This window comes from Misgurnus anguillicaudatus, chromosome 14 (genome assembly GCF_027580225.2).
Source record: "Misgurnus anguillicaudatus chromosome 14, ASM2758022v2, whole genome shotgun sequence".
Taxonomy (NCBI): domain Eukaryota; kingdom Metazoa; phylum Chordata; class Actinopteri; order Cypriniformes; family Cobitidae; genus Misgurnus; species Misgurnus anguillicaudatus.
The window spans coordinates 14907501-14918107 of NC_073350.2; the positions used below are offsets into that span (position 1 = coordinate 14907501).

Below are 10607 nucleotides of genomic sequence, written 5' to 3' on the forward strand. Positions count from 1 at the left end.
CCAATAGTTTCCTTTCACATGGTATAGATACAGAATGGAAAAGTCTTTTTCCCACGTGTGACATTTCTTATATCAGGTTGTGTGTTTTATGCCAATACATTTTTATTGCAGGTTGCATACAGATGTAGTTGGGATCTGGCAACATTGACCATGGTGCTCTTCTGGGTTGGTTTATTAGCGGCTCTTTCTCAAGCCCTGGGTTCTCTGCAGTACCCAGAAGTGCCAGAAGAATGGGTCCTTCTTCATGTCGTGCAAGGCCATATTGGTGCAGGCAACTACAGCTACCTGCGTCTCAACCACGAGGGACGCATCATCTTGCACATGCAAAGCCTTAAAGGAGATGCAGATATATACATCTCTGACAAGACGCTGCGGCCAAATTTTGATACCTACAAGCTTCAATCTACCACCTGTGGCCAGGATGTGGTGGTGGTCCCAGGGGATTTTGTCAGGCCTGTTGGAATCGGGATCTACGGACATCCCTCCTACATCGAGAGCGAGTTTGAGATGAAGGTGTTTTACGACCAGACAGCACTGACAACAAATGAAATTGAGACCGACTCTTATTCTTCAGATGAGACTTCTGGTCAGTCTCAGCACGCTCAGGGCCCTGAAGAAGTGATGGATGAAGAGGAGTCAATACTGTGGACTATACTAATTGGGATTCTTAAGATCATACTTGAAATTTTGTTCTAATTTTGATGTGCCATTTGCCAAATACTACACTTTCCACAATAAACATTTTGCCCATTTCGATGAATTAAACATCAAAACGGTTTAGCCAGTTTTTTGACAAAGAAAAGTAAATGCTTTGTCAAACTTTTAAATTATAAGTCAACACCACTTTAATAAGTAAAATGTAATTTAACCTAATATTTGTTCATATGCAAAAAATGACACATTTGCTAGTTATAATTAGATTGCATATCAACATAACTGACTGCACTTATGTTTAACACAATATTTTGACCTCTAATATTTTATTGACAAAATATACATTTATTTTCATGGTACATTTATTTGTTCTTACTGACCTAGGCTTGGGAATTCTAGGTTTTAAACTGCACTATGCAATCACACAATCTTGTGAAAGGGGTTGTACAGCTGTGCCTATTGTGAAAAGTCTGTTGATTTATAAGCAGCAAAAATCTTCTGTGACTATAGTTGTAAGATACAAATAAAAATCACTTATTTTTGAACATTGCTCTAAATCCAACATCATTTATGAGTGTGTTGAGCTTCTAACTGGGATTTGTTTTCTGTTTAGATGCTATGGTTTGGGGAAGAGTGATAAGGGTTTTCATCACATTTTCAGATATGACATACAAGAAATAGTAATAAACACACTTTGTTTGGCTTGTGGTTAGTCAATACATGTAAGTGTATATGTAAACACCCTTGCAGTGTTATGCACAGTGCACCTTGTACTGCGATCACTGCATTAGTTTTTATGGTACACGATGAAAATTATAGAAGAGGCTTATTACAGAAGAGATAAATCTACCATAACTATGTGGTTATTTTGCTTTTTACCTTATGTTTTTAATACTTAAATAAAAGTATGTGGACTGAATTTACCAGATCCATTACACATACACTATAATTTATATATTTTTTAATATAAAACTATTACTATATATTTTAAAATCACCATCATTGATATGTTTTTAAAATACGTAATTTAAAAAAAACCTGTACTGAATATACCAGATTACCATTACAAATACACTATAATTTACATTAATATTTTTTATTATAAACTATTACTATATATTTTAAAATCATCATCATTGATAATGTTTTTAAAATCCTTAATTAAAAAAAAACTACAAAATTTTCATGATCTATTACACATACACTATAATATTCACTATAATATATATCTATATATTTTTATTTATTTTTTAAAGTATATATTTCAGTATCACCTATTGATAACGACTGTGGGTTGACATGTACAATTTGTCTTATACTTATTTACTGCTGTTTAACAATGACAGTAACAAGTACAATACATTGAGGGAAATTTAAAAACTACTAAAAATATAAAACATGTTACATAATTTTTAACTTTAATAAAGACTTTGAGGCTTGTTTAGATTTATTTTCTGAATATTATAAACAATGGGTGATTTTAAATTCTTTTTTTATTGAATCAATAATATTCAACAATTTTTTACATTAGCCAGAGGTGAAAGAAAACAGAAAAATTAAATAAAAACATTAAAATGCTTATATACATTAATACATTTAACAGCTTTCTTGTTTGTCAGATTATAAAAATATATAAGGTATTGCTTAATTTCTGTGATTTTAAATTCTGTAAGCAAATTCTGTCGTGCACATTGCGTGTTATTTTAAAGCCTGGCTGACGTCATATATGGTGGACGGAAGCGCGCACGCAACATCACACGACCTTCTATCCGATGCATGGTAAACCAAATAATATGTGAAAGTACTAGAGCAGTACTCATTTTTTATTTATTTTAGCCTGCATCATGTTTCGTGCCACGGTATCGATATGTGGAAGAACAGTTGTTAAAAGATTAAGTAAACCCATGATTTGCAGTACCTTTGAAGTTTAATATGTATTAATGCTTTGATTTTTTTTGTGTCACACAAACCACACAAGTTAAGGTTTGAAGAGCACATCATTTTACGACACTATTCACGACTTATGATTTTCATGACTTCATTTATCTCCCAAACCAGTTAATCTCTTCTGTCTCTGGAGAAAGCGCACTTCCATCAAATCTGCGACTTCCATCAAATCTCATCGGAGTCCCGCGAGAAAGTATGCATTATTTGGCTTTGAAGTGATTACAGCTTTAACTGTTATGTATAGTTCAATATAGATCTCTGGAAAAAAATGGTAAAAAGATTTTGAATGCAAGTTGTATTGTTTGAAGAAGATTCTAAAATCTATTTTTATATAACAATATATGACAATGTAACACATAAAATATGTAAACTATATTTAAAATATTTCAACAGGAACCTATTTATGTATTAAACTTCTCAGAAATGAAATTTTCCAATGTAAAGAGTGCTATAAGTACACTGTATTCTTATTTCAGAAAGACCCCCTCCATCTGGATGTGAACATCCAGTGCTGCACAGATGTGAGACTGACATCCCAGCTCACCTGGCGCCCTCTCAGACATGGCTTCATTCTTTAGGTAGTCATGACAGTGAACCACTCGGTGTTGTTGACCTCCACCCTGACGTCTTCTCGGTACCTGTCAGGTAATACTGCTCTATATAACATCTCTGCCCTAAATTTCGGTATTTAAAGGCCGCTCCTCAAAGAGATCTGATATTTGTGCACAATAGTAGAAAAATGTAACAAATTATGGTTGTTGTTATTATTAGGCTGGATATTCTCCATGCTGTAGAGGTCTGGCAAAGAAATTTCCAACGAATAGTGAGTAGTCTGCATTTATGACGTGCATTTGATATTATATTGTGTGAAATTTGCTCTTAAAATTAAAGATACTGTCAAAATGATGTTGTTTAAGCGTCATATGTAATACGCAGAGCCATGCAAAGGTCAAGTCTCGAGCTGAAGTCAGTGGTGGTGGAAGAAAACCATGGAATCAGAAAGGAAGTGGTCGGGCACGCCATGGAAGCATTCGGGCTCCACAGTGGAGAGGAGGTGAGATACAGGAGTATTCACAAACTCTGCTAGAATGCGAATGTCTTATAATTGCACATATGTAGACAGGCTCCACTCTTTTGGTAAAAAATAAGCTTCAATTTTTGCTCTTTTAGGAGGAGTAGCTCATGGTCCCCGGGGACCAACCAGCTATTACTACATGTTGCCCATGAAAGTGCGAGTACAAGGCTTGAAAATTGCTCTGACTTCCAAACTGGCTCAGGTAAGTGAATGATACATTACTTTTCGTTACACATTAGGCTTATTGATTAGATGTGTTAAACTGGAACTCAACTTGAAAATGTCCTTCTTGTATAAGGATTATCTTCATATTGTGGACACACTGGATATTCCCACTCCAGACCCAAATTATCTACTGGACCTGATCAAACACAGACAGTGGGGGGACTCGGTTCTCATTGTTGATGTGTAAGTTAGCAAGAGTAGATGTTTATGCCATCTACTGTATTTGTTTTCTTTATTCGATTATTATTTTTTGTTTTTCAGAAATGATGAGTTTCCTCAGAACATTCTTAAAGCCACTGAAAATCTAAAAACAGTGAATGTCATTCCAGCTATAGGTAAACCCTCCTTTATTATCAACAGCGGCGGCCGGTGACTTCTTTTGTTGAGGGAGCACAATGCAAAGTTAGCCACAACGTGTATGTAGCCCGTTGTGTGCGGTTCGTCTTTTCAAAATATGTGTTCGGTGCGTCGAATGAACCTGTGAATCATGCGTTTGTCAAAATGCTTGCTGCAGATGCATCTAAAGGGTTTATGATAAAAGAGACGCTCGCGTTTGCCAGATACTCGCATAATCTCACGCATAGAGTTTATTGTTAATGGAGTGTATTTTGTGAACATGAGCGTCTCTTTTATCATAAACTGTTTTGACGCAAAACTCAAGCAACACACTTGACACTCCGAAGACATATTTTGAATTTGCGCCCCTCGGAAGAGCAGTCACCAGCCGCCACTGATTATCAATATGAATAAGAAGTAGCTTAATCAGTCGCTGATGCTTATTTGTGGAAACATATCTTTGAGATGATGACTTTTCTTTGCAGGTCTGAATGTCCACAGCATGCTGAAACACGAGAGTCTGATTCTCACTCTCGAAACTGTCAAATTTCTAGAAAAGAAGCTGCTTTGGCATGATGTGCGTTATACTCCCCTCTATCCTTTTAAACTGCCCTACAATGACCTGCCATGAACAACACATGGACCTTATTCAAATGTATTAAAATGTTTATTTCATTCAAACAATGATCTGAATTTTTGTCTCATTTCACACACAGTATCAACTGTGTTTTCATATGAATAAATAACAGCATGAATAAAACAATAAAAAGCATTAAAATGTATAAGGCACCAGAGGAACAATCTGTTAGGGGTAGGTGATTTTTGTTGGAATAATGCCATGTGCTAAATCATGTCGGATTTCCCATCTCAGTGTAGATCGCTTCTTTTCTGTTGGGACCACGTAATTGTTAGGGATGTATGTCTTCTGTGGTTTCTGCTGTAATGACAACAGAATACATCAACATAAGAGAATCTACAAGAAAATCATAAAATTATATCAACAAAAAACAACTTTTCTTACTGGTGGAGGTTGATAATGAAGTTGTTCCTGAAGAAAAAAAAGAATATATATTTTTAGTAGAGCTGGACAAAGATTTATCTAGATTAATCACATACAAAATAAAAGTTTATTATTTGCGTAATGTGTGTGTTGTGTGTAATTATTAAATTTAAAAACACACACATACACATAAACATTTAATTTTCTTATAATTTTTTTTATTAATTTATAATATAGAATATATAAAATATAAATATATACACATGTAAATGTTTCTTAAATAAATAAATACATGAATGTGTGTGTATCTTTATATACATAATAATTACGCACAGCACACACTTATGCAAAAAACCACTTTAATTTTATATGTGATTAATCTTTGCCCACACTAATTTTTAGTAATAAAAGACTCATAACCAAGATGTAAAAGTTTGGTTGTGCTTTTGCACTTCCCTTTTTTTTCATGACCAAGGACAGCAAGAGTTACTCTTGCCTTGGTATTATGCATAAAAGCTCAATGTGAAACAATACGATGACAAGTAATAAACCCCAAAAGTTGAACAATACCCTGATGGCCCAGTGCAGCTCCTTCCTGCTCTTTTCTCCTGGAGGTTTAAACATTTCCCATTCCTGCTTATACTGGAAATACCTGAGAGAAATCAAAAGTCTCATTAATCTGCTCAATGTGTTTCAAAGTCTTGCAAAGGTAAATATTAAGATTTATTTACATAGAGGCAGTTTCCCAGACAGGTATAGATTAATCCAGGACTAGGCAAGGCCTTAGTTATAAACATACAATACAAAAAAAAAAAACAATACTGTTGGTGCATCTTGAGACAAAACAATGGCTCTTGATATGTTAAGATACATCAGGGCAAGACGTTTTCAAATGAATGCCACTCAAAACATGCATTTTAGTCTCGTACTAAGATTAGCCCTGTCTGAAAAACCGTCCAATAAAGAATTAGTTACTACCTAGCAACTGGATCAGATTTCTTCCAGTTCCTTGTGTGAGGATGTTCAAAAACAGGCCGTATAACTATAAAAGGAAGAAAACATGTAAATACATGAAAATGATCTATAATGATTTATAAATAAAGACTAGTTAATATATAAAGAATTACTTCAGACACAAACTTCAACAAAATAAATCAAAAACAAGTAAACTAGCTTACATGACTTTGGACGAGGTCGGATATCGCTCTCACTGTGCGATCTTTTCTGTAGTTTTAAAAAACACAGCAAGCTATAAATAAGCATGAGCCACACAAGCTTCTTATTAAAACTGATATGCATCCCTTGTATACTCACCAAGCCCTTCATGTATTCTCTAAATGCACTTGGGCGTTCATCTGTTGCAGAACTGGATTTGTCGCTATAGCTTCCTGCTTCACTTTCAGAGTCGTATTGCGCACGAGGTGCACCGATCTGCATTTGGTCCAGGCGCTCCTCCAGCTCACTAACTGCACCTTCAACATAAATACACAAAAAATAACTATATACATAAAATATGAACCAGGACACATTACATGAAACTACCCAATACAAAAATTATAAAGCACAATGCACAAAAATAGTAAAAATCTGCCAAATGTTATTGCATTGAATAAAAAAATAATCATCACCACCTCTATTTCCAGCATAACTTCTCAAACTACTAAATAAGCAAGCATGTTTAAATTAGTGTAACACACCAAAGCATCCAGTATATACTTTGACCCTCTTCTCCTTCCTTCTACTCCTGATGGCATGTCCATCATCATACTGCTTCTCCTCTGAACTCCTCTCACTTTTGCTCCTCCTAGGTCTTATATTAAATGGGTGGTCAAAATTGTCTCGCAAAGTCGCCATCTCCCAACAATCATTAAGATTTGCCACATGCTTGATGCCTTTGTGCTTATCTTGAGTAGTGGTGCAGTCACTCTCAGTGAGACATTGGCTGGGTTGACAAGCTGGGCTTTCAGATTCATCATGGTTTTGATTGACACCACCTTGCCCACTATCAGATCTCTGAATCTGAGCACGTCTCTCCAGAGATCCTGCAGATGTTTCTGATGGATTGTCTTTAAATTGCGTCGGATCGTGGACGTCCTCGTAATCACGTATGTCATTCTCTTTTTCTAATCCAGCTAAAGTACAGTCATCTCTATAATCTACCACCTCCAGGTCTCCATCTTTAGATGACTCTGGCCTGTAGGTTTCATAACCAGATGTTAAAATGCTTGCTGCAGGACTGCCCAGACTGTCATGAAAATCCTCAAAAATATCTTTGGCATCTCTAGTTTCTTTATTCTGTTGCTTCTCTTGGTCTTGGTCGTGCTCTTGGTCCCAATCAGGTACAGTGGTGTAATTATCTTCATTTGCTTTTTGGAAGTGACCAATGGCTACTGTAACACTTTTATCACTTGACCATGACTCTCGGTTTTCATAATCCTCCCTTTAAAATCCTCACACTATCAAGGTTATTCTCAGCAGTTTCATCATAAAAATCTTTTTTCTCGCTATATTGTTCTGCTATCCATCTGTCTGTGGCTTCATCACCCATCATCATCCACTGCTTCTTTTCTTCCACAATCTCATGTTCTTGTCTACCAGGCCTGCTCACCATGAGAGCTTCCTCACTGCTCTTGATAATGCAATATTCTGGTCCAGAATTAATCTCTGTGGCCATGTCATTCACATAACCTTCCTTCTTATTCTCTCCAGTGTATTTATTTTCTCTACAATTACTCTTCTCATCTTCACTCTGTTCTTCATCTTTGTCAAAGGTTTCCTCTGTACTCTCTTTTATGAAACACTCTCTATCCTCTTCTTCATCTATTTGTATCTCTTCCTCACTCATTTCTTCATCACTGTTAGATTTGCTCTCATATTTTTTGTTGTTTTCTGAGTTATCTGTACTTTTTTCCATGACAGGACATTCTTTCCTTTCTTCATTATTTTCTAATAATCTCTCAATCCCATCATTATCTTCTGATATGTAACTTATACTACCTCCCTTTCCACATCTGTCTCCTTCCTGGTTTTCTTGCACCGATAAAACAGTGATATCCTCATACACTTCCTTAGTGTGTGTCTCTCTCTTTTCATTTTTTTCTCGCTTTTCTACACTCCACCCTTTCTCACTCAACACTTCTTTTTCACTTTTTAAGCATGTTTTTGAAAACACACTCTCTTCACTTTCTGCCAAACTCACCCAATCGTCTTCACTCTCTAAATCATCATTTTGACATTTTTTCTTGCAATTCTCTGGGCTTTCTCCACTAAAAATGCTCTCACTTTCTTCTTCACTTTCTTTTTCCTCCTCCTCACTCTCTTCCAGCTCCATTTCTTTACACATTTCTCTCTCTTCTTCGCTTAAATCAATCTCTTCTTTCTTATTCTCATTCACTTTTCCATATTCTTCTTCACTCTCTGTTACTGTGGTCTCTTCTTCACTTTCTTTCTCTTTTGCACTTTTCTCTGTACTGTCTTTTTCGTTCTCTTCCTCTGTTCTTGTTATCCATGTGTTTTTATCTATTTCATCTTCACTTACAAAACATTCTCTCTCTTCACTTTCATATACATCTACCTCAGGATTTGTCTCAGCATGCACTTGCACATATTTGTCTTTTTCCATCCGATTTTCCTTAAGTGTTTCCTTCATCTTTTCCTTGTCGCCTTCTCCATTTAAAAAAGATTCCTTCTCATTCTTCCTGTTCCCTTCAACCATCTTTTTGTTCTCTTTCATAACACATTCCCTTTCCTCCTCCTCACTCTTCTTATCTGTCCAGAAAGAAGACGACAGGGATCCTTCATCGTCCATGTTTTCATCTTCCAAACGGCTGTCAAAACCTCTATACATCCTTGAAGTAAGAAAATGAACTAAGCTTCAAAAGCAGATGGCTGGTAGGGAGGTGGATTGAATGTAACTAAGAAGATTACTGGTAAGAACATACTTGGGTTCATAGGCCAATAGCGACACCTGGTGTGTCGGAGGTTTTATTGCATGGATGGAGAATTATCACAAAACACAACACTTTGGGACTAACCTGAATCTTCACTGTGTGTTGACTCATCACAGACACAAGACTGACCTTGATGCTTCCTGAATGAACAAAGAATTACTTTTATTGCACATAATGAGCAAAACGCTACATTAACATCATGCATATTTGGTTATGAGTTTCTACCTTAGTACTTTGCGTTTAATCACTGGCTTCTTCTGAGCCCAAGTTTCTCTTTCGGGACTTGTGGTGTGACTGGCATCCGAGTCAAAGATTTCAGAGGGTCTCTCCTCAGTTTCGAGTCTGTTGGGTGCTGTGGAGGGCCGGGCAGGTCTGTGAGCTACTGAGTGCCGTGAATATGAGTCATAGTAATGATTCATATCCGAGTCTCCTGTATCATCCTCATTAAATGTAGAAGTGAAAATCTAGATATGGAATAAGATAGACACATATTGCTTATAACCAGTGTACAAAATGTTAAATAGTTTTTAAGGTGTTTAAACACTTACGTCTCGATGTTGTCCCAGTGAACTGGTGTTAAAGAGAGCGTAGTTCCGACTGGGGCCAATGTTGTTTAAATGAACTGAAAGACAAACACAGGTTGCTCACCTATGTCCGAAAGTGCTTTAACTACCATGACTAAATCACAAAGATTAGTAATGACTGTTTACCTTTCTCTTTGATCAGTGCAGGTGGACTTTTGCCAGTTCTGCTGACAGATGGAGAAGTCCATTCGCTCGAGCTCTGACTCCTTGACTTTTCATGACGAATGAGCTGATCTAAATCTAGGAGAGATTCATAACACGACAGAATCACCTTTTAGGTAAGTCAAAGATAAAACAAACCCCAAAATAAGACTCGTCACGCGTGAGTTACAATAGGAGAATACACCACACCTTGTTTGAATTCCCGCAGTCTTTCTTTAGGAATATTTTGGTATCCAAGCGCAGCCAACTGCTGCTCGATCTCTTCCTCTGAAAAGTCTAGATAATCCATTTCTGGATAAACAACACCCATGTCAGATGACAAGCACACATACGACAACATGATCTTTAAACAAAGACTACTAACTTTACACAGACTAAATCTTTCTCGTAGATTTGAACGTGTACACGTAAATGCTGTTTTTGGAAACATGTACAAGTTAAACATTATAAGACCTTTAAAGCCTAATTGTTTGTGTACTCACCTTTAAAACGGCAGGATTTGATATTTGTTGTCTTCAGTGTCAGGACAACGGCGGCGGTTTTGTTTTCAAAATGAAAAGAGGATCGAGTAAGAAAGGATCGCGTCCATCAGTGGTTATGGCGCCCCCTGGTGCATGGGAGACGATCTGATGGAAATCCGCACAAAAACTTTATTAAAATAGATTATAGTATTT

General features: G+C 36.4%; 3 protein-coding genes across 4 annotated transcripts in view; 2 read left to right on the plus strand and 1 right to left on the minus strand.

Moving 5' to 3' along the window:
• The window catches only part of c14h6orf120 (chromosome 14 C6orf120 homolog), a 1889-nt gene extending 690 nt beyond the window's left edge, over nucleotides 1–1199 (plus strand). Inside the window, exon 2 of the mRNA XM_055184823.2 lies at nucleotides 112–1199. Within this exon, the coding sequence (XP_055040798.1) occupies nucleotides 151–696 (546 nt within the window). The 5' untranslated portion in view covers nucleotides 112–150 and the 3' untranslated portion in view covers nucleotides 697–1199. The remainder of the gene's footprint in view (nucleotides 1–111) is intronic.
• A 1162-nt stretch (nucleotides 1200–2361) lies between these two features.
• Nucleotides 2362–4922, plus strand: mrpl4 (mitochondrial ribosomal protein L4). Its single transcript, XM_055183976.2, has 9 exons — nucleotides 2362–2546; nucleotides 2713–2794; nucleotides 3078–3246; nucleotides 3373–3424; nucleotides 3538–3655; nucleotides 3772–3878; nucleotides 3975–4084; nucleotides 4163–4236; nucleotides 4723–4922. Exons 1-9 carry the CDS (start codon nucleotides 2499–2501, stop codon nucleotides 4866–4868), a joined length of 906 nt encoding a protein of 301 aa, XP_055039951.2. The 5' UTR covers nucleotides 2362–2498; the 3' UTR covers nucleotides 4869–4922.
• hyls1 (HYLS1 centriolar and ciliogenesis associated) lies at nucleotides 4883–10568 on the minus strand. 2 transcript variants are annotated; one of them, XM_073875949.1, is made up of 13 exons: nucleotides 10416–10516; nucleotides 10303–10347; nucleotides 10123–10224; nucleotides 9898–10011; nucleotides 9736–9809; nucleotides 9413–9651; nucleotides 9272–9327; nucleotides 6552–6709; nucleotides 6416–6461; nucleotides 6216–6279; nucleotides 5808–5889; nucleotides 5259–5285; nucleotides 4883–5174 (listed from the first exon to the last, which is right to left on the minus strand). In XM_073875949.1, the coding sequence occupies exons 3-13, from the start codon at nucleotides 10220–10222 to the stop codon at nucleotides 5043–5045; spliced, it is 1092 nt and encodes a 363-aa protein (XP_073732050.1). In that variant the 5' UTR covers nucleotides 10223–10224; nucleotides 10303–10347; nucleotides 10416–10516; the 3' UTR covers nucleotides 4883–5042. The 2 variants fall into 2 exon arrangements, with proteins under 2 accessions (XP_073732050.1, XP_055039949.2); XM_055183974.2 differs by lacking the exon at nucleotides 10303–10347 and having other exon boundaries at nucleotides 10416–10568.
• Between the last annotated feature and the right edge of the window lie 39 nt (nucleotides 10569–10607).

Bases quoted from the DNA above. Each gene is read 5' to 3' on its own strand.
- hyls1 (XM_055183974.2), bottom strand. From the start codon at position 10,222: ATGGATTATCTAGACTTTTCAGAGGAAGAGATCGAGCAGCAGTTGGCT. The intron at 6,462-6,551 runs GTGAGTATACAA...TTAAAACTACAG, and splicing joins GAGAATACATGAAGGGCTTG to AAAAGATCGCACAGTGAGAG. The intron at 5,890-6,215 runs GTAGTAACTAAT...GATTTCTCTCAG, and splicing joins AAATCTGATCCAGTTGCTAG to GTATTTCCAGTATAAGCAGG.
- mrpl4 (XM_055183976.2), top strand. From the start codon at position 2,499: ATGTTTCGTGCCACGGTATCGATATGTGGAAGAACAGTTGTTAAAAGA. The intron at 2,795-3,077 runs GTATGCATTATT...TTCTTATTTCAG, and splicing joins CATCGGAGTCCCGCGAGAAA to AAAGACCCCCTCCATCTGGA. The intron at 3,656-3,771 runs GTGAGATACAGG...TTGCTCTTTTAG, and splicing joins GGCTCCACAGTGGAGAGGAG to GAGGAGTAGCTCATGGTCCC.